This window comes from Sus scrofa, chromosome 3 (genome assembly GCF_054392235.1).
Source record: "Sus scrofa isolate SSC_HxYL_T2T_F1_AM1 chromosome 3, Sscrofa_HxYL_maternal_Yorkshire_Landrace_v2.0, whole genome shotgun sequence".
In the NCBI taxonomy this organism is placed as follows: Eukaryota; Metazoa; Chordata; class Mammalia; order Artiodactyla; family Suidae; genus Sus; species Sus scrofa.
In genome coordinates this window covers 8,804,724-8,830,169 of record NC_139385.1, presented here as the reverse complement: position 1 = coordinate 8,830,169, position 25,446 = coordinate 8,804,724, and the positions used below count along the sequence as shown (strand labels likewise).

General features: G+C 56.2%; 3 protein-coding genes and 1 long non-coding RNA gene across 4 annotated transcripts; 2 read left to right on the top strand and 2 right to left on the bottom strand.

The window, feature by feature from the left end:
- The first annotated feature begins 363 nt into the window (after positions 1-363).
- Positions 364-5,408, top strand: CLDN15 (claudin 15). Its single transcript, NM_001161643.1, is given in 5 exon segments — positions 364-785; positions 3,703-3,867; positions 4,835-4,916; positions 5,006-5,122; positions 5,200-5,408. Coding segments are annotated over 5 exon segments (705 nt in total). The 5' UTR covers positions 364-568; the 3' UTR covers positions 5,324-5,408.
- Positions 4,227-7,029, bottom strand: LOC146404380 (uncharacterized). The gene is made up of 2 exons (XR_014839617.1): positions 6,934-7,029; positions 4,227-4,440 (listed from the first exon to the last, which is right to left on the bottom strand). It is a non-coding gene; the product is annotated as an uncharacterized LOC146404380 (long non-coding RNA).
- Positions 7,030-10,242: 3,213 nt separating this feature from the next.
- On the bottom strand, positions 10,243-17,195 carry ZNHIT1 (zinc finger HIT-type containing 1). Its single transcript, XM_021086262.2, has 5 exons — positions 17,156-17,195; positions 11,317-11,487; positions 10,796-10,875; positions 10,507-10,676; positions 10,243-10,416 (listed from the first exon to the last, which is right to left on the bottom strand). Exons 1-5 carry the CDS (start codon positions 17,175-17,177, stop codon positions 10,395-10,397), a joined length of 465 nt encoding a protein of 154 aa, XP_020941921.1. The 5' UTR covers positions 17,178-17,195; the 3' UTR covers positions 10,243-10,394.
- Positions 17,196-17,755: 560 nt separating this feature from the next.
- Positions 17,756-25,050, top strand: PLOD3 (procollagen-lysine,2-oxoglutarate 5-dioxygenase 3). The gene is made up of 19 exons (XM_021086261.2): positions 17,756-18,246; positions 18,619-18,710; positions 18,876-19,012; positions 19,114-19,277; positions 19,405-19,517; positions 19,651-19,714; positions 20,264-20,361; positions 20,635-20,736; positions 20,950-21,075; positions 21,237-21,358; positions 21,702-21,806; positions 21,911-22,036; positions 22,337-22,478; positions 22,569-22,682; positions 22,863-22,931; positions 23,399-23,503; positions 24,018-24,164; positions 24,388-24,513; positions 24,619-25,050. Exons 1-19 carry the CDS (start codon positions 18,135-18,137, stop codon positions 24,772-24,774), a joined length of 2,220 nt encoding a protein of 739 aa, XP_020941920.1. The 5' UTR covers positions 17,756-18,134; the 3' UTR covers positions 24,775-25,050.
- The last annotated feature ends 396 nt before the right edge of the window (positions 25,051-25,446 follow it).

The following is a 25,446-nucleotide window of genomic DNA, read 5'->3' as shown; positions in this document are numbered from 1 at the left end:
TCGGCTCCCTCCATCCTTCCCCACCAGAAGGTGCAGCGGTCTGCCGCCAGCCTCCACCTCTGTCTCCTGACTCTTCAGCCACCTTCCCTCTCCTTGTTCCTCTGACTCCATTCTCTGGCCCCGATGAAAGCCGAGTCAAAGGCAGGCCCTTGCTTCCCCTCGGCGGCTCCCAGTGCCTCCCAGGGGAGCCCCTCCTTGGCAGATGGCATCCGTTAGTCACTCCCTGGTAAGTCCTCTCCCCCCACCCTCGTGGGGCGGGGAGCCCAGGGCAGCCCAGAGGCTGGGGGGAGGGGGTGGACTTTTGGCCCGTTCCGTTTATTCCCTCCATCTCCTCGTCAACAGCTGCCCAGCGCTCCCAGCTCATTCCTCTGACCGACCTGTGGGGAAGCAGAGAGGCCTGGAGAGAGGGAAGACCTGGGCCAAGGAAGAGGCAGAGGCTGCAGCCTGCCTCCCCCTGTCCCCAGCCTGCCTCCACCGCCCTCCTCAGCCAAAGCCCCTTCGAGTCCCCTGGGGCTCAGCCCCTCCCCCTGTCCCGGGCCCGGGCTGCCCGCGGGGCCTGCCTCCCACCATGTCGGTGGCTGTGGAGATCTTCGGCTTCTTCATGGCAGCCCTGGGGTTGGTGCTGCTGGGGGTGACGCTGCCGCACAGCAGCTGGCGAGTGTCCACCGTGCACGGGAACGTCATCACCACCAATACCATCTTCGAGAACCTCTGGTACAGCTGCGCCACCGACTCCCTCGGGGTCTACAACTGCTGGGAGTTCCCGTCCATGCTGGCCCTCTCGGGTACGGGGCGGGGAGCTGACGGAGGCGGGAGGTTGGAGAGACCCCGGGGTGGGTGGGGGTGCCGTACAGCTCAGGGAGGCCCAATCCATCTGGGAGACCGGGGTTCCTGCAGCCGAGAGTGCTGTGGGCGACCCTCTGTCTGGGACTGCAGTGGCCACCTTGTCACACGTGGCCCCCTGCTCTTAGATGACCCTCTGTCTTTGGGGTTGCAAGTGCAGGCAGCAGGGTCAGAGTGCCGGCCTCAGCACCTGCAGTTGACTGGCTCTGTGCCTTGGGCAGATGATAAAATGAGCTTTACTGACTCGTCTGAAAATCAGGGTTATGATAGGCCTGGTTCACAGGGTGGTCCTGAGGATTACATGAGATAAAATGTGCAAAATGTGAACATGATGCTAGCAGCTATATGTGCTCAATTAGGTTTACATTTTGAGTTCCCGTTGTGGCTCAGCAGAAATAAATCTGACTAGCATCCATGAAGATGCAGGTTTGATCCCTGGACTCGCTCAGTGGGTTAAGGATCTGGCGTTGCTGTCAGCTGTGGTGTAGGTTGCAGACACAGCTTGGATCTGGCATGACTATGGCTGTGGTGTAGGCCAGCAGCTGCAGCTCCAATTCGACCCCTAGCCTGGGAACCTCCATATGCTGCAGGCAAGGCCCTAAAAAAGACGAAAAAAAAAGTTTACATTTTAGTTTCAGGTTGCGAGTGCTGCAGCTTGTGGGGTGAAGAGGAAACCCCATCTTGGATTCTTGCGGGCTGAGATACTTAGAAATCTCCATAGCCTTTTAGGCTTCCCCTGGGGCAGGCTTCCCCTGGGGCACTGGTCTTGCCACCATGGCAAGTTCTAAAGGGCTGTTTTAAAAGGCCTCCTCTTGCACGTTTCAGTGTCCACTGTAAGCAGGGGTGTGTGCTTATGTGGCTGGGGTTCTCGGGGCAGCGCACGTTTGGAGGTTCTTGGCAGGCTGGAGCCTAATAGCTCTTTTGACCAGAAAGATTCTCACTGGTGGCTGGAGCACCTTCCTGCTCCCTGCTCAGCCTTTGAGTAGTGCCTGCATTACCTCCCAGGGGACTGCTTAGTCCACCGTTTGGTGGGCCAAGAGGGGCTGACTGGGAAGCCTAGCAGTGCAGCTCAGCGCCCTCACTGGGTGCTCCTGGAGCCGTGGTGCTCTTCCAGACCCCCTACTGCAGGGGCTGGGTGGTGGGGGAAGGAACTGAGGCCAGCACACCACAAAATCACCCCTGTGAAGGTCAAAGATGCCCTGAGCAATTAGGGAGTCTGGTCTTTTGTGCCCCCAATCTTTTGTACCCAGAATCTCCTGAGGCAGCTGCAGGGGCTTCATGCAGTCATCCCATCCAGGACCCCTCCCCCCCCAAAAAAAACCTTTTATAAAAGTCTGGGCCAGATACCCAGAAGGCTGGATGGCCAGAAGGGACATTGGTGGCAGCTGCCCTGCAGCCCTGGCCGTCCCCACCTCACCAACCCCTCAACCACACCGTGGTGTGAGGAGAGGCCCCACTTGGACTTCGGCCTGAGACCTCTTGTGTTGCGAGCGAGTGAGAGGCAGGAGGTGCGAGGTGCTGGGGGAGGGCATACAGCACAGCTGCGGGGAGTTGAGGTCCAGGCGTCGTCGTGCTAGGTGCTTTGCATGCACCGTTTCAGTGCCGTTTATAGCCCTACTGTGGCAGTGTTAGTAACCTCATCTTATGGAAGCTGGAAAACCACAAGGTGACCTGCCCAGAGCCACACAGCTGGTAGCTGGGCTGGAATCCAGACTCATCCATCTGAGTCCAGAGGCAGCTGATAATTCCCAGGCTGATTCTGGTCTGGGGAGGGGTCTTGTCATTTACTCACCCCTCAGCCGCCCAGCCCACGCTCTTACAGACCCTTCAGTAATCTCCCTTTGTTCAAAGAGCTCCCTGGGGATCTGGAGCTGGTCTGCCCCTGGTGGGGACGAGGAGATGGAGGGATGGATGGATGGATGGATGGATGGATGGATGGGGAAAGGCTGTGAGTAGGGAGAGACAGTGGGGAACTCCAGGGGAGTGGCCGGGATGAGAAAATGCTCCCATATAACTTTGTCCCTCCTCCCTACTCTCCAACTCTGGGCCACTTCACATCCTCCTGGCACCGCCCCTCCAGGAAAGGGGTGCAAGGTCCTTGAGAGTGCCTGGCAACTATCAAAGACAGGGGAGGAGGAAGGCGGGGAAGCAGCCGTTTCCTCCAGGTTTGAGAAGGAAGGAAGAGGCACTGAAAGCCTTTGAGCCGGACAGGCTTGGATTGGTCCTGAGACCAGGTGCCCCCCACCCCAAATCTGCAGCGGCCCTTTAATCAGTGACCCGCAGGCCACTGCTGCCCCCTGTCGTTCACTCCAGGAAGAGGCTCCATTTAGGATGTCCCACATTGCACTAGGCACTAGGCATGAGCTAGCAGGTGTGGGGGAGCAGGGGTGCCCCCGTGTAGTACAGAGCAGAACATGGCAGTTCTCAGCCAGGGGTGATTTTTTGACAATATCTAAACATTTTGATTGTCCTCTTGGGGGGACTCCTACTGACATCTAGTGGGCCGAGGTCAAGGATGCTGCTAAACAGACTACAATGCCGGGGTGCCCCTGAACAAGGCATTATCTGGCCAAAGCACTACCTGGAGAAGCCCTGTAACAAGTGAGCCTGTGCAGGGGGGAGGGGTGGGAAGCGCTGAGCCTTGTTGACGGAGGTGAGTTCCTGGGAGGAAGGGGGTTGTGAGCCATCAGCCTGACCCCTGAGGCTGGATGGGCTCCGAAGGGGAAGAAGAGGACTCGAGGGCTTTTAGGGACTGAGGCCGGAGCAAGTGCTATAAGGGGCTGGCTCTGTGGTAGACAGGAGAGCAGATGGCGGGGCAGGGCCAGCTCTGGGACTCATGGCTGCGCCCCACCTCCCCAGGGTACATCCAGGCCTGCCGGGCGCTCATGATCACCGCCATCCTCCTGGGCTTCCTGGGCCTCTTCCTGGGCATGGTGGGGCTGCGCTGCACGAACATTGGGGGCCTGGAGCTCTCCAGGAAAACCAAGCTGGCGGCTACCGCAGGGGCCCTACACATACTGGCCGGTAATTGGGGGAAGGTGATGGGGGGACCCTGCACTGCCATGGGGATGGGGGTGGCCCTTGGCCCAGACCCCCAGGGTTGCCTCACCTTCCCTTTGCATTAACACCTGCCTTCTCTCCCAGCTCACCCCACCCCCAGCCATCCTCATCAAATCCCTCGACTACACAATCAGTCCATCAGCAATGTTTCTGGAGCCCACCCCCATCTCCTCTGCCCCCCAGGAGCCAGGCATGAGTTAGGTGTGGGAGGGACTCCGGAGGGGAGAGTGTCCGCCCTCCAAGCTTTCAGCCTGGCTGGGAAGACCAGTTAGGATGGGCGTGGGCACACACACGCTGTGCACAATCACAGTACCAGCGACTCACCATCTCAATTTGCAGACTGTTTCTGCACACATCACCACACAAGCCTGTGAGGCAAGGCGGGTCTTCCTTTTCTCCAGATGTGGAAACAGGCTCAGAAAGGGCAGGTGGCTCACAGGAAGACAAGCTCCCTGGAGCGGCCTGTAGTCCAGGGGCCTGGCTGGCCTCAGGCCTTGAAGCTCCGAGTGGTAATGGCTTGGTCCAGCTCTGAGGACTCTGGGAGGCCAAGGAAAGGGATGTCAGGCCGGCAGGGCTGATTAGGGAAAACTGCTTGGGCTTTTGAGGATGGAGCAGATTCCCAGCAAGGACACTATGTAGTCAAGGCCAAGGCGCTAGAGGAAGGAAGGACAAAACAGGTCTGGGAAAAGGGCCGGGGCGGCGGGGACTGAGGAGCAGCATGGGAGACTAACCAGGAGCGAGGGGGCTGCAGGTGGGTCCTGGGTGCTGGGTGGAGCAGCCCGCGGGTGAACTAGGAAACATGAGTCATGAGCTGGGGAGGGAAAAGGAAAGGGGTAGAAATAAACTTGCTCTTGGACTTGCTGCCCGGTTCTGCTCCCTGGGCCGCCCCTTCCTCTGCTGGGCCTAGTGCCGTCCCCCTCTCCCTCTGCAGGGGTCTGCGGGATGGTGGCTATCTCCTGGTATGCCTTCAACATCACCCGGGACTTCTTCGACCCCTTGTATCCGGGGACCAAGTGAGTGTGGAAGTCCCACCCACGGGGGCAGCGGGGGGTCTTAGCCCCAGACCCTCAAGCTAGTGCCGCCTGTTCGACCTCGTCCCCAGGTATGAGCTGGGCCCCGCGCTCTACCTGGGCTGGACCGCCTCCCTGCTCTCCATCCTGGGCGGCATCTGCCTCTGCTCCAGCTGCTGCTGCGCTCAGGACGACGACCCAGCAGCCAAGTAAGGGAAGGAGCACTGTGGGGGGCGGCCCGAGGGCCGCACCTCCCTCTGACCCAGGTTCTCTCCCCCTCCACCAGCGTCCGGGTTCCCTACAAGGCCCCGATGCCCGCCTCCAGCCTCACTGCCCGCTTGCCCGCCGTAGCCTCGGATGAAGACGGCGACAGCAGCTTCGGCAAGTATGGGAAAAACGCTTACGTATAGGAGGCCTGGCCCGTGGACCACATTCGCTTCCTACTGCTCCCAGTGGAACCCCCGGGCTGCAGGCGCGGGTCCCTACTCCCTGTAACAAGCTCTGGGCCCAGCCTTGCATCAGGCTCCGCCCCATGCCCTGGAGCCTCGCCAGCTCTGGCTTCAGGCCCCGCCTCCCCGGTCGGAGCTCCGCCCTGGCCACGCCTCCGTCGGCTGGCCCTCTGGATCCTCCCTGGTTAAGAACCCGACGACGCCTGAGAACTCCCTCTGGCCCCTGAGACTGGACCCATCGTAACCTTCTGAGTCTGGGCTCTGGGCGATGACGGGGGCTGGAGATGTCCCCGAGTGTTTGTAGTCGGTATAGACATTCATAAATAAATTTGTATTAGGAATGGTGGCGGTTGAAAGTGTCATGAGGCAGTTGGCCCCGCAAGGGGTGCATGAGGTGGTACCCAGGGTCACCTCAGCTTTTGGACCCAAGCTGTCACCTGTCCTCCTCTCCATCGCCTTTGGACCATCCCATCCAGCAGAAGAGGAGAGGAGAGGAGTTGGCAAGTGATTTCTGGAGCGCGCCACTCTTACAGCTATGATGGGGCCGCCCAGAGCAGCTGGTCTAGAGCAGAGTTTCTTTTCCTGAGCCTGAGAGTGGAATATCAGAATTTGCCAAGCACTTTGAAATTGTGTCACATTGGGAGTTCCCTTCGTGGCTCAGCTGTTAACGAACCCAACTAGGACCCAAGAGGATATGGGTTCGATTCCTGGCCTCACTCAGTGGCTTAAGGTCTGGTGTTGCTGTAGCTGTGGTGTAGACCAGCAGCTGCAGCTCCGATTCAGCCCTAGCCTGGGAACTTTCATATGCAGCAGGTGCAGCCCTAAAAAGACAAAAACAAAACAAAACAAAAAAGTGTCAAATCAACTAGACCTCGTGCAAGAACACTTTTCTGGGGAAGGTTCCATAATTTACAGAAAAGGCACTGAAGGTCTGTTCACAGAGGCGCGTGTACTGGGGGGTGTGTGTGTGTGTGTGTGTGTGTGTGTGTGTGTGCACGCGCCTCCATGGTGTCCAGCTCAGACATGGCACCGGGTCATGGGCAGTCTTGGCACAAGTCCAGTGAGTACCAAGCAGAGCAGGTCCCTACTTGAGACAGGAAACAGGCCGTGAGAAAGAAGCCTGGCATGCAGAGGAGGGAGGGGGTGCCTGGGCCCTACCCCAGCACCCATCCCCTGCCGTCTGAACACGGCCATCAGTCATTGGAGGTGGCTTGGGAGCTGACCTTGAACCCTCCTCTTTCTCTTTCATCCCATCACCTACGCCAGCTTTCTCTTGGGATGCAGAGGCCCCCCTCCCCCGAGCTTCAGAAGTCACGCAGCCCGAGCATTTTCACCAGGCTGAGCAAATTTCTCTTTCCCTCAGAGTCACAGCTCCTGTCATGCCAGCCTCTGAGTCACACAGGTTGACAACCTCAGTCGTCTGTGGCTTCTCCCTTCACTCCTCTTCGCCACCTCCCCTCAGTTGGCTGCCAAATCCTATTGACTCCCCCTCCACGGGGTTTTTCACACCTACCTAGGTCTCCCCTTCACTGCCTGGTGTCGGGTCGGGTCGGGCCCTCATCCTCTCTCACCTGGACTCATTACAGAATCTCCCTAAGGGAGCTTCTCATCCTGCGTTGGGGGCGGGGTCACAAAGACGGGATGAGAAGCCAGTCATTGTCCTGCCGGTCATTGTCCTGATGAGCGGGGTCATTGTCCTGCCCTGGCAGCTCCCAGGGGCTTCAGAAAAACAAAAGACAGTTACACCTTAGCAGGTTGCCTGGCGGCAGCCCATCCTCAAATCCCATTTCCTACTATTCCTCCACAACCGCGCCCTCCCCATGAGTGGACCGCTCGCTGGGACACCCGTTCGAAGCAGGGCTCCCACTGGGCTCCAGCCAGAAACACTCATGCCTCTTGCCCTGTTCCCTGCAGAAGGGGTTCCCTGGCCAATGGTCTGAAGATCTGTTTATCCTCCCAGCACCCCCTTCGTTCTCTGCTTTCATGCCATTTGCGGATGTCCCCTGGCCAAGTCCAAAGTCCACGGGGAAAGGCCTGTACCAAAGTGTGGACGCTGTGAACAGTCCAGTGCGGACCTGTCGTGTCCAGGACAGGTCCCGGGCCATGTGACACGGGCCCGCCTCGTCTCGTCCCTCCGCCATTCAAGAAAACTAATCTGAGTCAAGTTTCGCTTTTGAGCATTGAACATGTGCCTTAATATGACCGTGGGGTTACATTTTGATTCCTTCGTCCACTGTGCAGGGTCACACAGCTAAGGGCTACACGTACCCTTTTTAACAGTATTTTCTTCTTTGCTAGAAGCTAAAGCAGCACCATGTGGCCCCTATCCTCCCAGAACTCACAGTCCAGGAGTGGACAGAAATGCAAACAGCTCGTTGCCATGTAATGGGCAAGGGGTTAAGGCTACTCCAGGAATCCGCCATATTTTGAGGAACTGGCTCTGACAGAGCTCAGCGACAAACTGCTTTAGGTCTTGGGCCATGATGCCAACAGCTGAGTCCTCGCCAGACGCCAGGCACTGGGCTAGGGAATAGTTTCATTTATTCCTCGCAGTTTTTAGGAGGTGGCTGTTGCAAGAGTCAGAAAGGTAATATGACCTGTCCAAGCTACACGAATAATAAGTAGTGGCCCCAAGGCTTGTCCAAGACTGAAGACGCAGTTGGCCTGCTTCCCAGAATGCCTAGCTCTCCAAATTCATGTCACCTATTTCAGGAATAATCCAAAGAGATTGTGCTGAGTGGAAATCTAACAGGAGTTCCAATGAAGGTGATCACAGTGAAGTAGAGAAAGAGTTTCTCAGCCCAGACAGAACCTTTTCTTCTATTTTCTTTCTGGAGTGTACTTCTTGGTGGAGGGAAAGATCAAAAGGTTAGGATCCAGGAAAATTTCCCTTCCTGAGAGCAAGACAATTAACCCAAGCCAAGAGTGAGCAGCCAGAAAACTGGATTGTCCCTGTTACTACTGCTTCATAACCAGCCTTCCCAAGGCTAAATGGCATAAACCATTTTATTAGACACCCAGATTCTGGTGGTCAGGAGTTTAGGCGGGGCACAGCAGACGTGGTCAGTGTCTGTTCCATTTTGCTGAGGGCACAGCTAGGAAGAATCATGCAGCTGAGGGTGGCTTGAGGCCTGGGGGCTAGAATCCCATCAGGAAGCATCTTCATTCCTATGACAGAGGCCTGGGCTGTGATGGCTTGAACACTTGGCTCAGCTGAACTTATCAAAGAGAGGACCTGCATGTGGCCTCCTGGTGTAGCTTAGGCTTCCTCACAGCATGGCGGCTTCAGGATGGTTGGATTTCTTCCATGGTAGCTGAGGCCTCCAAAAGTGAGTATCCTAGAGACAAGGCAGAAGCTGTACTGCCTCTCACCACCTTGCTTTGAATGTCACACAATCTCTCTTCTACCATGTCTACTGGTCCAAGCAGTTGTAAACCTTCCCAGATCCCAGCGAAAGGGAACAAAGTGCCACCTTTTTTTTTTTTTCTGTCTTTTTAGGGCTGCACCTGCAGCATATGGAGGTTCCCAGGCTAGGGGTCGAATCAGAGCTATAGGTGCCAGCCTACACCACAGCCACAGCCACAGCAACGCTGGATCCAAGCCACATCTGTGACCTACACCACAGCTCACGGCAACGCCAGATCCTTAACCCACTGAGCGAGACTAGGGATCGAACCGGAAACCTCATGGTTCCTAATCAGATTTGTTTCTGCTGCGCCACAACAGGAACTCCCTAAGTGCCACCTTTTGATGGAAATTTAATACCAGTTTTACACATTGAGGATTTTCTCTAAACCCTGTCCTCACCATTATTCAACACAGAGCCGTCACCAATACGACTGGACTAACCACAAGTCTCCAGATAAGGGGAAAACAGCTCCTCAGGAAGACACTGGGAACATCTGGGCCAACCCCAAGGATATCCCCCAAAGTGGGGAGAAGAGCCTAAAAAAGGTCCCCGACACTGACTTGGCTGGATGTCACTAACAGCGCATTAAGGCCATTTGTGCAACAGATATTTCCTAAGCACCTGCTTTGCTATGTTATGACATAGGTTACAGCCTGCAGTCTACCTGCAGGTGTGAGTGTAAGAAGCCCGAGTAGTGTAGGAAGAGTTACAGCATCTAGAGCCAGCAAGAATGGAGGTCTCATTACCATGAACTGCCCCACCCTTCCTAGAAATTTCTGGATTTTCTCTGCTGCTAATAGTTTCACATACCACAACCCCTGATAAGAGGGGCTTCCTAAGGACAACTGTTCCCTCAGGTGAGTGGCACCAAGGACAAGGGCCCCGTCTCTCCCATTTGGTTAAGAACCAGAGGACAAAGACAAGGCTGGCTCCTTCTGCAGTATCTTCCTATACCCCATGCCCAACTCTCGCTCCACTTCCCTGTCACCAGTCTGGGTCCCAGCTGTACTCAAAAGATACTCAGAGAAAACAGAGAACCAAAAAGCAAAAATAAAGGAACTAAATCAATCATCATCCACGCCCTAGTGACATAAAGAAGCAGCCAAGGGAGAGTCCACTGTGGCTCAGCGGGTTATGAATCCGACTAGTATCCATGAGGATACAGGTTCAATCCCTGGCCTTGCTCAATGGGTCAAGGATACGGCGTTGCTGTGAGCTGTGGCGCTGGTTGTAGGTGCAGCTCAGCTCTAGCATTGCTGTGGCTGTGGCACAGGCCGGCAGCTGCAGCCAAGAAATGCAGACATGGGCGTGGCAAGAGAATGGAGCAAAATCTTTCATGGTTGGGGACCCGGAGAAGCAGACAGGGGGAGGGCATTGACAGGTAGGAAGAAAAGACACAAGAGCAGTGAGCACACAAGATAGGGGACCCATCAGCCTCACCCCCAAAACACCAGGACCAAACAGGCTGGCTCCTCCTTGCATGGGGCCTTTTATTACAACAGCACTCGGAGGGCTGGCCTCCCTGGAGGGTATGACACACGCGTCAGTGGGCTCCTCTTTCAGGGATGCCCTCTCCGAGGCCAGGCGAGGCAGAGGGCCTTCCTCTCCAGGGATGCCCAGGGTCACACAGTCCACTTCAGGCACCTGCAGGCAGAAGGATCCCAGGATGAGAGGGTCCGGGAGGCTGTGGGGGTAGGAGTGAGGGGGTGTGGACTCGAGGGGGCCCCCACCTACCGGGTCTCCTGGTGGGTGCCCAGACAGCGCACCGTGCAGTACCGGGCACCACAGCTGACACAGGTGTAGGGGGAGGGGAAGCCACAGACAGCGCAGAAGGGGCGCTGGGGCCGGGATGGGGGTCCTGCACAGGCCGTCAGGTAGTTGGGGCCCTCAGCCACGCTCAGGTTCTGCAGAGACAAAAGGGACGGCTCTGTGACTCCTCCGCCCACCCTCCGTCCACCGGGGCCGAGGACCACTGCAGGCTTGTCCGTTTCCTGTGGGGTCCCCCCCAGCCAGCCCCTCTCACCTGCTCCTCCAGCAAGGCCTGAAAGTTTTTTCGGAAGCGAAGTTTAAAATGATCACCTCGAGTTTTTTTCTTTTTCTTTCCTGGAGGTCAAGAGCGATTAGTTACGTAGCACATGGCAAGACAGGCACCATCTTCTCTGTCTCATCATCCCTGATGCCCCCTGTGGCCACCTGGGTTCTAAGCCGGCCTCTCTCATCCTTCCCCGCCCCCCACTTCTCCCATCGGGCCGTCTTTCATCTCCTTACTCCCTAAATCTCGAGCCTTATGGCAGAGCTGCAAAGGATCTCAGAGCTTATCTGCTACCTTCTTCATTCTACACACACGAAAGGAAACCAAGGCATGGAAAGGAAAAGCGGAGGGCTCATGGTCAAGGGGCCAGGGGAGCGCCAGGGTCCTCCATGCCCCGGGCTGATGTCCCTCCACAACCCTGAACTGGGCAGGCTCTTTCCGTTCCCTGCGGCCTTGCCTCTCCGGCCCCTGGCCCTCCCTTTCTACCCCCCTACCCCCCACCCCCGACTCACCAGTGTCTGCATCATCGTCAAACTGAGGCAGCCTCTTGCCGAGCTGGGGGAGGCCTGCGTGCGGGTCATCTTGGAAGTTGTCATTCTCCAAGGCCTCGAGCTGCCTGTTGATGCGGCGCTGCCGGGCCGCTCGGTCCAGCACCCGCCGCTGTCCAGGGTCCTGGGAGCGAACTAGAAGGCAGGGCCGGAAAGGTTAAGGGAGCACAGAGAGGAGAGAAGCGGGGTGGCCTTGGCTCTGGGCAGTGTGTTGGGAAGATGTGGGGCGGGGGGAGGCTGGGGACCACAGTTCTCTGATTTCATCCTAGTCTCCAAGCCCTTGGCCGCTGTATCTTCTCCCAGCATATCACCCCCTGGGTGGCTCCCTTCCCAGCTGACGAAGACTACCATGTCAGTCGCTCGTGCCTGTTTTCTACCCTTTGGGATCCAGCCTGTCCTCCCAATCCCAAGCCCAGCCAACGAAATGCTTCCTGGATCCCTCTCACTGCTGGCCGAAATCACACAACCCTACTGACAAGACCCCAATATACACTTGGGGCTTCCAGACTCCACTGGGAACTGAACACTCTGCCTTTAGGCTCAGCAATCTCATCTCCCACCTCAAAGGAAGTGGGCCACCACATATAGAGATGCTCATCCATCAGCCCACCCTCGATCGTACCTGTATGGGCACTGCCCCCTCCATTCCAAATGGAGGCACCCCACCCACAAGTCCCACTGCTAAACCCAAACGTTAAAGTGCACGGTGAAGCAGTTAAGTGGTGATGTAGAAGCTGTAGCAAGTTCTCCAGATCTAGCTAAGATGATTAACAAAGGCAGCTGCACTAAACAACAGATCTTCCACGGAGACAAGACAGACTTCGACTGGAAGGAGATGCAGTTCCCATTATGGTGCAGCAGAAATGAATCCGACTAGGAACCATGAGGTTGCAGGTTCGAACCCTGGCCTCGCTCAGTGGGTTAAGGATCTGGCGTTGCTGTGGCTCTGGCATAGGCTGGCAGCAATAGCTCCGATTAGACCCCTCGCCTGGGAACCTCCATATGCCACAGGTGTGGCTCTAAAACGACAATAGACAAAAAAAAAAAAAAAAAAAAAAAAAGGAGAAGTCAATGCCTGGCCTGACAGCGTCAAAGGACAGGCTGACTCTCTTATTAGGGGCTAAACGAGCTGATGACTTTAAGCTGAAGGCAGTGCTCCTTTACCACTCCAAAAATCCCAGGGTCCTCAAGAATCTGGCTCAATCTCCTCTGCCTGTGCTCTATAAACAGAACAACAAAGCCTGGATGACAGCACATCTGTCTGCAGCATGGTCTACTGCATCTATGAAGCCCATGACTGGCACCTCCTTCTCAGACAAAAGATTCCTTTCAAAATACTACTGCTCGGGGGTTCCTGTTGTGGCTCAGCAGGTTACGAACCCGACTAGTATCCATGAGGATGTGGGTTCCATCCCTGGCCTTGCCCAGTGGGTTGGGGATCCAGCATTGCTGTGAACTGTGGTGTAGGTCGCAGACGCGGCTCAGATCTGGTGTTGCTGTGGCTGTGGTGTAGGTCGGCAGCTGCAGCTCCGATTCAATCCCTAGCCTGGGAATTTCTATATGTCTTGGGTGTGGCCCTAAAAAGCAAAAATAAATAAATACATTAGATAAAATAAAAACAAAAACACACAATATTACTGCTCAGAGTTCCCTGGTGGCCTAGCAAGTTAAGGATTTGTTGTCACTGCTACAGCTTGGATTGCTGCTGTGGTAAGGGTTCAATCCCTGGCCCGGGAAATGTTATAGGCAGTGGGTGCAGCCAAAAAAGAAAAGAAAATACTACTGCTCATTGACAATGCACTTAGTCATCCAAGAGCTCTGATGGAAAAGTACGACGAGATGATTGCTTTTTTCACACCTCCTAACACAACATCCATTCTGCTTCTCATGGATGAAGTCATCTTGCCTTTCAAGTCTTACTACTTAAGAAATACATTTCAAAAATTAAAAAAATATATTTCATAAGGCTATAGCTGCCACATATAGTGATTCCTCTGATGGATCTGGGCAAAGTCAATTGAAAACCTTCTGGAAAAGAGTCACCATTCTAGGTGCCATGAAGCACATTTGTGATTCATGCAAAGAGGTCAAAATATCAACATTAACATGCGATTGGAAGAAGCTGATGCCCAATCTCACGGATGACTTTGAGGGGTTCAAGACTTCAGGGGAGGAAGTAAGTGTGGCTGTGGTAGAAACAGCAAGAGAACTAGAATCAGAGGTGGAACCTGAAGATGTGATGGAATTGCTGCAATCTCGTGATAAGACTTTCATGGATGAGAAGTTGCCTCTTATGGATGAGCCATGAAAAGTGTTTTTTTGTTTTTTTTTTAAAGTGGGTTCTTGAGATGGACTCTACCTCTGGTGAAAATGCTGTGAAGACTGTTGAAATGACAACAAAAGATGGAGAGTATTACATACACTTAGTTAATAAAGCAGCAGCAAAGTTGGAGAGGATCGACTCCAACTGTGAAAGAAGTTCTAGTGTGGGTAAAATGCCATCAAACAGCATGGCATGCTACAGAGAATTTGTTCTTTAAGGGAAGAGTCACTAGATGTGGCAAAGGTCATTGTTGTCTCTTTTTTTAAAAATTGCTGAAGTTTCCACTGTGATGCAATGGATTAAGGATCTGGCATTGCTGCAGCTGTGGTGTACGTCATGGCTGCAGCTTGGATTTGATCCCTGGCTGGGGAACTTCCATATGCCACGGGTACAGCTGAAAAAAAAAAAAAAAAAAGAAGAAGAAGAAGAAGAAGAAGGAAGTTGCCACAGGCATCCTATTCTTCAGGAACCATCACCATCAGCAGCCATCCACATCGATGCAAAACTCTCCACCACCAAAAAGTTACAACTTGCTGAAGACTCGGATGATGGCCAGGATTTTTTAGCAATAATGTAATTTTTTAAATTAAAGTACAGGCATTTTTAAAGATATAATGCCATTGCACACTTAACTGATGATAGTGTAAACTGATTTTTTTTTTTTTTTTTTTGCTTTTTAGGGATGCACCCATGCCAAATGGAAGTTCCCAGGTTAGGGGTCGAATCGGAGTTGTAGCTGCCGGCCTACACCACAACATGGCAACATGGGATCCAAGCCGTGTCTGCAACCTACACCACAGCTCACGGCAATGCTGGATCCTTAACCCACTGGGTGGGGCAAGAGATCGAACACGCATCCTTATGGATACTAGTTGGGTTCATAACCCGCTGAGGCCCAACAGGAACTCCTCTGAACTTTAATATGCACTAGAAAACCAAAAAATTTGTGTGACTCACTTTATTGCAACATTGGCTTTATTGCAATAGTCTGGAACCAAAACAGTATATCTCTGAAGTATGCCTGTACTAAGCTTTTTGCACAAGTGGAATCCCTTCACCCTTACAACAATCCTGTGAGATAGTTATCATTATCATCCTCTTTTTACTGGAGTTCAGAGGTTAAGAAATGTGTCCAAGGTTCACACAGCTAATAAGCACCTGGGTAAGAAAACAAACCCAGAACCACCCAGCATCAAAAAACATCCTCTTGATCACTGCACTATACTGCCTCTCTTCCAAGTGCCAGGCGGTGCCCTGGGTCCTGGGAATAGGACCAGAGCTTACAGGCGGGTGGGGAATATAAATGATCAAACAAACAAGCACAATACAGCACCGCAGTACACGCTAGGATACGCAAGTGCAAGGTACTACGGAGCACATGACAAAAACACCTACCCTGGTCTTGCGATAGTCAGGGAGATTTTCCAGAGGAAGGTAAGTCTAGGTTGAGGCCTGACTGATACACAAAAGTTAGCCTGGTTGGAGGAGATGGCTGGGTTTCTTAGGCCTTGGTACCAGCATGAGAGAAGGCCTGGAGGAAAGACTGCAGTGCCTTCAATACATTTTTAAAAGTTCTACATGGATGGTATATAAACTGTGATGGGGGGGTGGGGTGGGCATGGATATGAAGTCATGCAGACCATTAAGAATCTTATCTTTGGAGTTCCAATCGTGGCTCAGTGGAAATGAATCTGACTGGTAACCATGAGGATGCAGGTTCGATCCCTGGCTTCACTCAGTGAGTTAAGGTTCCGGTGTTGCCATGAGCTGTGGTGTAGGTCGCAGACTTGGCTCGGATCTGGTGTTGCTATGGCTGTGGCATAGGCCAGTGACTACAGCTCTGATTCGACCCCTAGCCTGGGAACTTCCATATGCTGTGGGTGTGGCCCTAAAAAGACAAAAAAAAAAAATCTTGTCTTTAAGTATCTAAAGAAATTTGGATTTGGGGATTTTATGTTCAGGGATGGAGATTCAGTGAAGGGTTTTAAGATGACATGATTGGATTTATTACCAGGCAATCAGGCAGAGTGTTCTGATCCTCATCTTTTTTTATCCAGACTACTCAACAGCTTCCTAACCGGCCTTCCAATCTCTAGACCTGCCTTATACAATAAAGTAGCCACCCATCACATGAGGTTATTTAAATTTAGAGGGAGATTAACTAAGATTACACACATAAAAAATTTTTGGCCCTGCCCACAGCACATGAAGGTTCCCAGGCCAGGGATCGAACGCCCACCATAGCAGTGAACCAAGCCACAACAGCAACCATGCTGGATCCTTAACCCACCAGGCCACAGGGGAACTCTCAAGATAACATAAAATTTTAAATTCAGTTCCTCAATCCTATTAGCCACATTTCAGGTGCTTAATAGCCACATGTGGCCATTGGCTGCCGTACTGAACAGTGCTGTTAGGAACATTCCCATCGTCCCAGAAACTTCTACAGGCAGGGCTGCTCTAGGCCCTCCAGTCCATCCTCCCTTGTTGAAGCCAGACTGCTTTCTAGGAGGTAAATTTGTTTTGGTCACCGCACTCTGCGTTAAAAGCCCTTGATGAGGAGTTCCCGTCCTGGTGCAGTGGTTACTGGATCCGACTAGGAACCATGAGGTTGCGGGTTCGATTCCTGCCCTTGCTCAGTGGGTTAACCATCCGGCATTGCCGTGAGCTGTGGTGTAGGTTACAGACGCGGCTCGGATCCTGCGTTGCTGTGGCTCTGGCGTAGGTTGGCAGCTACAGCTCCGATTAGACCCCTAGCCTGGGAACCTCCATATGCTGCAGGAGCGGCCCAAGAAATGGCAAAAAAGACAAAAAAAAAAAAAAAAAAAAAAAAAAAAAAAACAACGCCCTTGATGGCTGTCCACCGCCCTCTCCACAGAGTTTAAATTCTTCGGCAGTGTATATAATGCTTTTGAAGGGTAACCCTCCCTAGCCTTTCCACAGCCTCTCTCCTCCGCAAGCCCTACGCCCTGAGCTATGCTTTCTAAGCGTTTCTTTTCACATGGTCTCCTACCTTGGCACGTGCGGTTCCCGCTGCGGAGAATGAGTCCCCACGCACCCGCACTGAGCGAAACCGTAACTTTCAAGACTCGGTCCAAGCGTTTTCTTTCTGTCCAAGCCTTCCAGGTCCCCCCTTCCCAGAAGCTGAGTTGGATACCACTCCTCCCTGTGCCCAGGCGTTTTGCATCCCTCTACCAGAGCATGTTTCACCTTGAAATACAATGGCAGGTCTGCGTGTCTGCCCTGCTCTTAGAAAGCCAGTTCCTTGGAATGTTAAGGATCTTTTTCCTTTCTCCATCCCCAACGCGCGGCTTACAGCAGGTGTGACTAAAACGTGACTGGATAGTTTAGGGGGCTGCCCCAAAGTCAGGGCCCGAGAGCCGAGGGAGGGATTTCAGACTAATAACTGAATGAGGAAATCCTAGACCAGGTTCGTTTTTGAGAGGAGGCTAGGGGACCAACAGCTGGGGGCTCACCTACCCGAAGTTTTCTTCTCCACCATTGCCACAACACAGCTGACGTAAGAGCCTTCTGCGCTTGCGTGCTAAAGGGTACCAGTCTTCCGGCGGCGTGTGCTCCTGCGCGTGCGCAGAGCAATTCCACCGCTCTGACTCATTACGTGCTGTTCCCTTGGAGACGAGAAAGCTTTCCGCCATATTTTGTACGGGCAAAACTACTTCTGGCCTCTGTAGCTGTTATTTTGCTGGACCCCCGAAACGGATCATTTTAAAGAGGTGGTGCCAGTGATCTTTCAAGAAACGTCATATTCTTTTGGTCCTTCTGAAGATACAAAGTCTGTCCCTGGAACTTCTCCCCTGGGCAGTAGAGAGGATGAGCTGGACTACCGAAGAAAATGGGCAGGCTCGAGTGGGCGATCCCAGAGTTCCCAGTGACCCTCTACCAAAATCGCAACCCCCAGTTCCCCTGGGGCCGCAGACTCCTGGGCCTTCTTCCTCCCAGCTGCTCTCCTCGCTCCGCGCGACCCCACCGTCTCTCTCTCTCCCGGTCTTCCGCCCGGCTGCTCTAGTCAGGGCTGTGGCAAAGACCCGCCTCCGCGTCCTGCCGGACCCGCAAAGGGTCACTTCCCCTCTCCGCGTTTCAGTTTCCTCAAGTGTTAGGCGGGCTGTGGGGCCAACGGGCTCCAAAAGTCTTCGTCTTAGGATCGCGGGCCCCAGCCGCCACCCTTCCACCGCGTCTGGGCCGGTCGCCCCCTCCGTTCGTTCAGCTCCGCCAGCGCCCCGAGACAATTCTCGCCTTGTCTAGGGCGCCGGCATCTCGAGTTTTCTGTAACCTTCGGCTACGCCTTTTTTCCAGGGCGGAGCCCCAACACGGCTCCTCCTTGCAGCGGGCCGCACAGCAGCCCCGGTCCTTTTTCCCAGAGCCCCTCTCCGGAGTTGGGATCCAGGCGCACAGCCCGAGCTGCCTGCCGGCCTGTGTGCCCCTCGTCTCTCTCCACGCCATGGCCTCGGGCCCGGGACTCCGGCTCCTGCTGCTCCCGCTGCTGGTGCTGTCGCCTCCTCCTGCGGCCTCGGCCTCAGATCGCCCCCGGGGTAGCGACCCCGTCAACCCAGGTGAGAACCGCGGGAGGGCCAGGTGACTCTGGGCTGACGTGTCTGCCAGCGGAGACTAGGGAGAGGGTCTAGGCCGGCCTCTCCCACGCGCAGCGCGGTCTCTAGGGCAGAATCACATGGCCCCTCGCCCACTCCTCACTCTGAACTGAGGTTTCCAGCCTTCCCACGCGAACTGACCGGGAATTTCTGGGTGTCATTCCATCCTGCTCTCACTGGGGTGAAGTTTCCCTCGGTTTGGAAGAGTTTAGGAGGGAATGGGGAAAAAGAGGTAAGGGACAGGAACAGAGTCAGGAAGGGGAAGGAGGGCAGCAGTGTGCGGAGTGCTTGAGCTGGGCAAGTGGGTCCAGAGTGCCAATTCCTGGCTGGTGACAGATAAACTGCTGGTGATCACCGTGGCCACGGCCGAGACAGAGGGATACCGGCGTTTCCTGCGATCAGCAGAGTTTTTCAACTACACTGTGCGGGTAAGGAGAGAGACACCCCTAGAAGCGGTGGAGGTGGGGTCCAGCCAAAGAGTGACGGAGGGCTGGATGCCTGGGACCCCACGGTGAGCCTGGTCAGAGTGTTGGGACACCACCCCCGCCCCAGCTGGCTGAGCTTCCCCCTGGCATTCTGGGTCTCTCCTACAGACCCTGGGCTTGGGAGAGGAGTGGCGAGGGGGTGATGTAGCCCGAACAGTTGGTGGAGGACAGAAGGTCAGGTGGCTAAAGAAAGAAATGGAGAAATATGCAGACCGGGAGGATATGGTCATCATGTTTGTGGACAGGTAAAGGGCTGGGGAGAAAGCAGAGGGGCGGGTAGAAGGAGGGGCTGAGGATACTGGGGTTCCTAGCAGCTGTCCTGTTCATCCTCCCCTTCCTTCCCCAGCTATGATGTGCTTCTGGCTGGCAGCCCCTCGGAGCTGCTGAAGAAGTTTGTCCAGAGTGGCAGCCGCCTGCTCTTCTCTGCGGAGGGCTTCTGCTGGCCCGAGTGGGGGCTGGCAGAGCAGTACCCTGAGGTGGGCACGGGGAAGCGCTTCCTCAACTCTGGTGGTGAGTGGCAGAGTGTCCAAGAGCCGGGGGACATGGAGTGTTCCAGGAACCTGAGGGCCGGAGAGGGAGTGGGGACAGGTCCTGGGAGCCTGGGAGCCTTGGAGGCAGCACCTCCCCTCCCCTGCAGGATTCATTGGCTTCGCCCCCGTGATCCACCAAATCGTCCGCCAGTGGAAGTACAAAGACGACGATGACGATCAGCTGTTCTACACTCGGCTCTACCTGGACCCAGGACTGAGGGTAGGAAGGGGCTGAGGAGGGGCAGAGGTGGGGATGGCAGGCCTCAGGCTGAATGGGAGAGAAGGGGTAAAGGGGCTTTGGGAAAGATGTGAAGAGAAAAGAGTGGGAAGTGATGCCCCCCCCTTCCCATCAGGAGAAACTCGGCCTTAACCTGGATCACAAATCTCGGATCTTTCAGAACCTCAACGGGGCTCTAGGTGAGAAGAAAGCAATCAAAAGGACCATGAGAGAGGCTGCTGGGGGTCCTGGATTTGGGAGGGGCTCCTGGTGGAACTGGGGTGGTCTTCATCTCGCCTCTGTGTTAACTTCATCAAATGTCGGAACGGCTGCCAGAGTAGGTTGCCCTGTGCGAGTAGTTGTAAAAGCAGTGGTGGTCGGCCCGGATGTCTCCCGAACACACTGTGTGTTCAAGCTCTGGGCCAGGGCTTTACTTCTGGAACTTCAGTTAACGCAGTCCTATGAGAGGCGGGTCTGTGATTCTCCACCTGTTACAGATGGGGAGACTGCCTCTCGGAGGGGCCAGTGACTTGCCCAGATCACACAGGTGGTGAGCAGGGGAGTTCCCCAGGGTGGCAGCAGCCTGGTCGGTGCCCTTGGAGAGAGAAGGTCTCCCATTGCTGCGCCACGGGTCACAGTCCTGCATCCTCTAGAGAAGCTGTCCTCCACCCCAGCTTCTTGTTTAGAAGCACCTGCTGCTGAGGAGCTCTGAGAGAAAAGGAGCCTAAAGCTGGACCTTCCTTCCTCAGATGAGGTGGTGTTAAAGTTTGGGCGGAATCGTGTGCGAATCCGGAACGTGGCCTACGACACGCTTCCTGTTGTGGTCCATGGGAATGGTCCTACTAAGGTGCCTGATTGCTTGTACCTTCAGTGCCTCACTGCCCCCGTCAGTCCTGGCCCCACAGCCCCCACCCCAGACCTAACCCCAACCCCAGGTTCCTCCAGCCCTTCCAGGCAGTGAGTGCCCCCCGCCCCCGCCCCAGCCCCAGAAGCCCAGGTGCTGGGAGAGGTTCTGAATGTCCACTGCTCCTCCCCTGTCCTGTCCCCTGCCTGTCCCCTGCCTCCCTCACCTCTGGCCCTGGACTCCTCTGCCCCAGCCTGTCACCATCTCTCCCAACAGCTCCAGCTGAATTACCTGGGAAACTATGTCCCCAATGGCTGGACTCCTGAGGGAGGCTGTGGGTTCTGCGACCTGGACCGGAGGACACTCCCGGGGGGGCAGGTGAGGAGGGGCGCCAGGCTGGGGTAGGAGAGCGCTCTGAAGCCAGGGGGTGCTGGCACTTTTACCCACCTTTTTTCCTCTTCTCAGCACCCCTGCGTGCCGGGCAGCAGTCGGGGGCAGAGCTCCTGGGGACCCCCAAACCCAGCAGTGCCGTGGAGGACAGGCTGAGTGGGGGTGCCAGGCTCTCCCCTGAACTCATGTTGTATCTTCCAGCCTCCCCCCCGGGTGCTTCTGGCCGTGTTTGTAGAACAACCTACCCCGTTCCTGCCCCGCTTCCTACAGCGGCTGCTGCTCCTGGACTATCCCCCTGACAGGGTCACCCTCTTCCTGCACAACAACGTGAGGACCCTGACCGAACCCTCTCTCTCCCGAGGGACCCTGCCCCTGCCCTGATGAGAAGTCCCGCCCCCTTTCTGCTCGGCCCCGCCCTCCCGGCCCACGGGCGCGTCTGTTCTGCTCTCTCAGTCCTGCTCATCTTGCCCACCTCCCCTCGTCCCCAGGAGGTGTACCACGAGCCGCACATTGCCGCCTCCTGGCCACAGCTCCAGGACCACTTCTCAGCTGTGAAGCTGGTGGGGCCTGAGGAGGCCCTGACCCCGGGCGAGGCCAGGGACATGGCCATGTGAGTGGGGGGCAGGGGGTGGGAAGAGGGGGCAGCCATGAACCCGGTCGGGGCCTGGCCACACTCCCCTCCCTCTCCCACCCCACATCCACCATCCAGCCGCTGTCACACAGGTGGGAGAACCCCGGGGTCCTGGGGAAGGAAGCTTGTTGGCTCGGCCTCCTGCCAGTCTCGTCCTCCTCCCAGCTCTTCCCCTGACCCTGTCCTCTTGCTGGCACTTCTACCCACTTTTTTCCTCTCCTCAGCGGGTGGGGGAGTCCCACCTACTCTACAGTCCCCACCTGCCCCCCCCATCCACTTGCTTCCCTTTCAGTTCACCTGTTTGTCGGTCTGTCACCTGCAGGGACACTTGTCGGCGCGACCCCAAGTGTGAATTCTACTTCAGCCTGGACGCTGATGCCGTCATCACCAACCCGCAGGTCCTGCGCATCCTCATTGAAGAGAACAGGTCGCTCGGCTAGAAGGCCCCCAGATAGTCCCCAGGGAACCCCCAACTCCTGCCCTGGGCAGGGGGCTCCCCTCCACCTAGCCCTCACCGCTGCCCATCCACAGGAAGGTGATAGCACCCATGCTGTCCCGCCACGGGAAACTGTGGTCCAACTTCTGGGGAGCCCTGAGCCCTGACGAGTACTACGCGCGCTCAGAGGACTACGTGGAGCTGGTGCAGCGCAAGCGAGTGTGAGTCCGGCCTGGGCTGCGGCCCGCCCCTCCTCTGACCTGGGCCCGCACAGACCTCCACATCCTGGCCCAAAGCCCTAGTCTTGGGGATCCCACCTGGCCACCAGGAAGACGTGCTGGGGCTGTGGGGAAGAGACTGACCATGCTGCGGGACCTGAGGGGGTTGCGGTCAGCAGGGCTTGATGGGGGACATGCGGGGGACCTCACAGCTCGCAGCTCCCAAGGGAAGGGGCTCCCGGGATTGTGCGCGGGGTTGTGGGAGGCCACCCACCTGGCTGACCCTGGTGTGGGGGCCTCCAGGGGCGTGTGGAACGTGCCCTACATATCGCAGGCCTACGTGATCCGGGGGGAGACCCTGAGGACAGAGCTGCCCCAGAGGGAGGTGTTCTCGGGCAGCGACACTGACCCGGACATGGCCTTCTGCAAGAGCGTGCGGGACAAGGTGAGCGGGACCTGGGGCTCAATGCGGGGGTGCTGGGAGGCAGCCCCCTCAATCTCTGTCACCCTTCTCACACCCTCCCCCCTCACCCAGGGCATCTTCCTCCACCTCAGCAATCGGCACGAATTTGGCCGCCTCCTGGCCACTTCCCGGTACGACACAGACCACCTGCACCCCGACCTCTGGCAGATCTTCGACAACCCCCTGGTGAGTAGGCAGCCCTGGCACAGAAGGCAGGTGCCCTTCGCCAAAGGCTGACGCCCCATCCCCAGCCCACACATGTGTGCGCTGTGTGGGGCCTCCTGCCTGGAGAGGGGCTCCCTGGGGGGCGCCGAGGGAGTAAAGAGGGCACAGGTGGTCAAGGTGCGCCCCCTCTCGCTCCCCCAGGACTGGAAAGAGCAGTATATTCACGAGAACTACAGCCGGGCCCTTGAAGGAGAGGGACTCGTGGAACAGGTGAGCCCCACTCAGACCCTGACCCTGCTGGCCATTGCCCCTTGAGTCCACCGCCTGGGTTAGTGCTTCTCCGATGCCTTCCCAGCTGCCTTAGGTCTTCAGCTCGGGTAAGATGAGGGCAAAGGCTGAGCAAATAAGCCTGCAGCCCCCACCCTGGTTTTAATCAGAGCAGTCCTCTCTTGTCTATGGGTATATTCATGTATGGGTGAAATGACATTTTTTTACAGCAAGTTTGAAAACGATGCTTCCGGCAGGGAGCCCTGGGACTCCCGTGCCATTTGTGCAGTGTTTCCAGCACTGGGCCCACCTTCTCTGGCCACCCTCTCCTGGTCCAGCCCCATTCCTCCACATTCTCTCATGGCCTGGTTTCCCTTTCTGCTCCCTGCTTCTTCTCCCTTCCACTGGCTGCCTATCCGCTCCCCGAGCGTCACCCTGCCCTGTTCTTCCCCCGCCCCGTCTGTCCTCAGCCCTGCCCAGATGTGTACTGGTTCCCTCTGCTGTCGGAGCAAATGTGTGATGAGCTGGTGGAAGAAATGGAGCATTACGGCCAGTGGTCAGGAGGCCGGCATGAGGTGGGGTGCTGGGGCAGGGGAGCAGGAGGGCCCCTGGGAGGAAGAAGAGGCTGGGGCTGGTGAAAGGAAAATGAAATTTAGAGAGTGGGAGCAGAAAGGGGTCCCCAAGTGGAAGGGGCACAACTGTATTCATTCATTCATTCAAGAAATGCTAGGTGGGTCCTAGATGCCAGCCACTGACTTTGGCAGTGCAGTGCGTTGATGAATTGTACGGGTCGAGCCCTGCTCTCCTAGGTCTCACCTGCTGTCAGTAGCAGCAGTGACCCAGCTTCTAAAGGCTGTGCTGGGCAGCCCAGGTGCTGTGGGAGTCACAGGAGGGGCCCATGCCCCAGACATGGGGGGACCAAGGGGCTTCACAGAAGAGGTGGCATCTTACCTGAGACTCAGAGGCCCAGCAGGAGTGAGTCAAGCTAAGGAGTCAAGACTTCCAGATGGAGGGAACATAAGCTTTAAGGCCTGGGAGCAGATGAGGAAGCTGGCACTGCCCTGTCAGCTTAGTGCCCACTGCCCGCAGGATTCAAGGCTGGCTGGAGGCTACGAGAATGTGCCCACCGTAGACATCCACATGAAGCAGGTGGGCTATGAGGACCAGTGGCTGCAGCTGCTGAGGACATATGTGGGGCCCATGACCGAGAGCCTGTTCCCAGGCTACCACACCAAGGTGACCGCTGAACCTGCTACCCTGACTCCACCTTCCTAGAACCCGGCTGGCCGTCTCCATGCAGCACCCTTTTGGGTTCCTGAGGCATTTGGGACCCCATGGAGTGAAATCCTGCAGGAAGGCAGCCCCCCTGGGGGGGGGTAGCATGAGAGCCCCTGCCACCTCTCCCCCTCCCCAGACCTCAGGACCCCCACCTCCAGCCTCTCCTCCCATGTCCCCACAGACCCGGGCGGTCATGAACTTCGTGGTCCGCTACCGGCCGGATGAGCAGCCCTCTCTGCGGCCCCATCACGACTCATCCACCTTCACCCTCAACGTTGCCCTCAACCACAAGGGCCTGGATTATGAGGTGGGTCCCTGCCACGCTCCACTTCAGGGTGCCACCAGGGTGCCTGGCTGCCGCCCAGTCCCCGCACCTGTTCACACTCCACCCCGTCCCCTTCTCATCCTCCAGGGAGGCGGCTGCCGTTTCTTGCGCTACGACTGTGTGATCTCGTCCCCACGGAAGGGCTGGGGGCTCCTGCACCCTGGCCGTCTCACCCACTACCATGAGGGGCTGCCCACCACACGGGGCACTCGCTATATCATGGTGTCCTTTGTCGACCCCTGACACTCAACCACTCTGCCCAACCTTCCCTGCCATTGTGCCTTCTCGCGCTCCCTCCTTGGAGGGGGTGTGCCCTGCCTCTCGGGCGCATGTTCCGTGTGTCTGGGACTGAATGTGTTGCCCCGCCCCCACCACACGGCCCTCGGCCCTCGGGAAGCTCAGGAAGCCCCCTTGCCCTGCTCCTCAGCCCCCAAGCATTCCCAGGGAGAGGGCTTCTAGGGGTTCGCCATGTAATAAGTTATTGTTTCTCAGTCTCCCTCAATAAAGGAGGATTTGTAACTCTCGCGTCCATTGATTCTTTGATCTACCTCTGGACCCCATGTCCCTCCCGCCACCCAGAGTGAAGGGGAGACCGGGGTCACTCCAAAGGAAAAGAACAGAAAAGACGAAAAGGCAGAAGCATGATGCCAAAGCAGAGTGGGAGCCTGGAAGCTTCCTGCGACCCCATATCTAACTCCCTGTCATCGCCTGAGCATGAGGGCCAGACCAAAAGGGCCTCCCTTGTCTGGCTCAGGTGAAAACCCACCTCCTCAGCTCTCTTCTTCTATTCTCTCCTCTCCTGATGGCATCTTCTCCCTCGTGTGAAGGCTGGGGGTGGCACAGACCTGAGCTGGGCTGCAAGGACAGTGCTAGGGAAGGAAGGCCCTCCTGGGGGCAGGTGTTCTATAAGGGAAG

Coding starts and splice junctions, on each gene's coding strand:
- PLOD3 (XM_021086261.2), top strand. CDS start 18,135: ATGGCCTCGGGCCCGGGACTCCGGCTCCTGCTGCTCCCGCTGCTGGTG. Junction 23,504..24,017: donor GGTCAGGAGGCCGGCATGAG/GTGGGGTGCTGG, acceptor CACTGCCCGCAG/GATTCAAGGCTGGCTGGAGG. Junction 24,165..24,387: donor TCCCAGGCTACCACACCAAG/GTGACCGCTGAA, acceptor ATGTCCCCACAG/ACCCGGGCGGTCATGAACTT.
- ZNHIT1 (XM_021086262.2), bottom strand. CDS start 17,177: ATGGTGGAGAAGAAAACTTCGG. Junction 10,876..11,316: donor TGACGATGATGCAGACACTG/GTGAGTCGGGGG, acceptor CTTGACCTCCAG/GAAAGAAAAAGAAAAAAACT. Junction 10,417..10,506: donor GGCACCCACCAGGAGACCCG/GTAGGTGGGGGC, acceptor TTCTGCCTGCAG/GTGCCTGAAGTGGACTGTGT.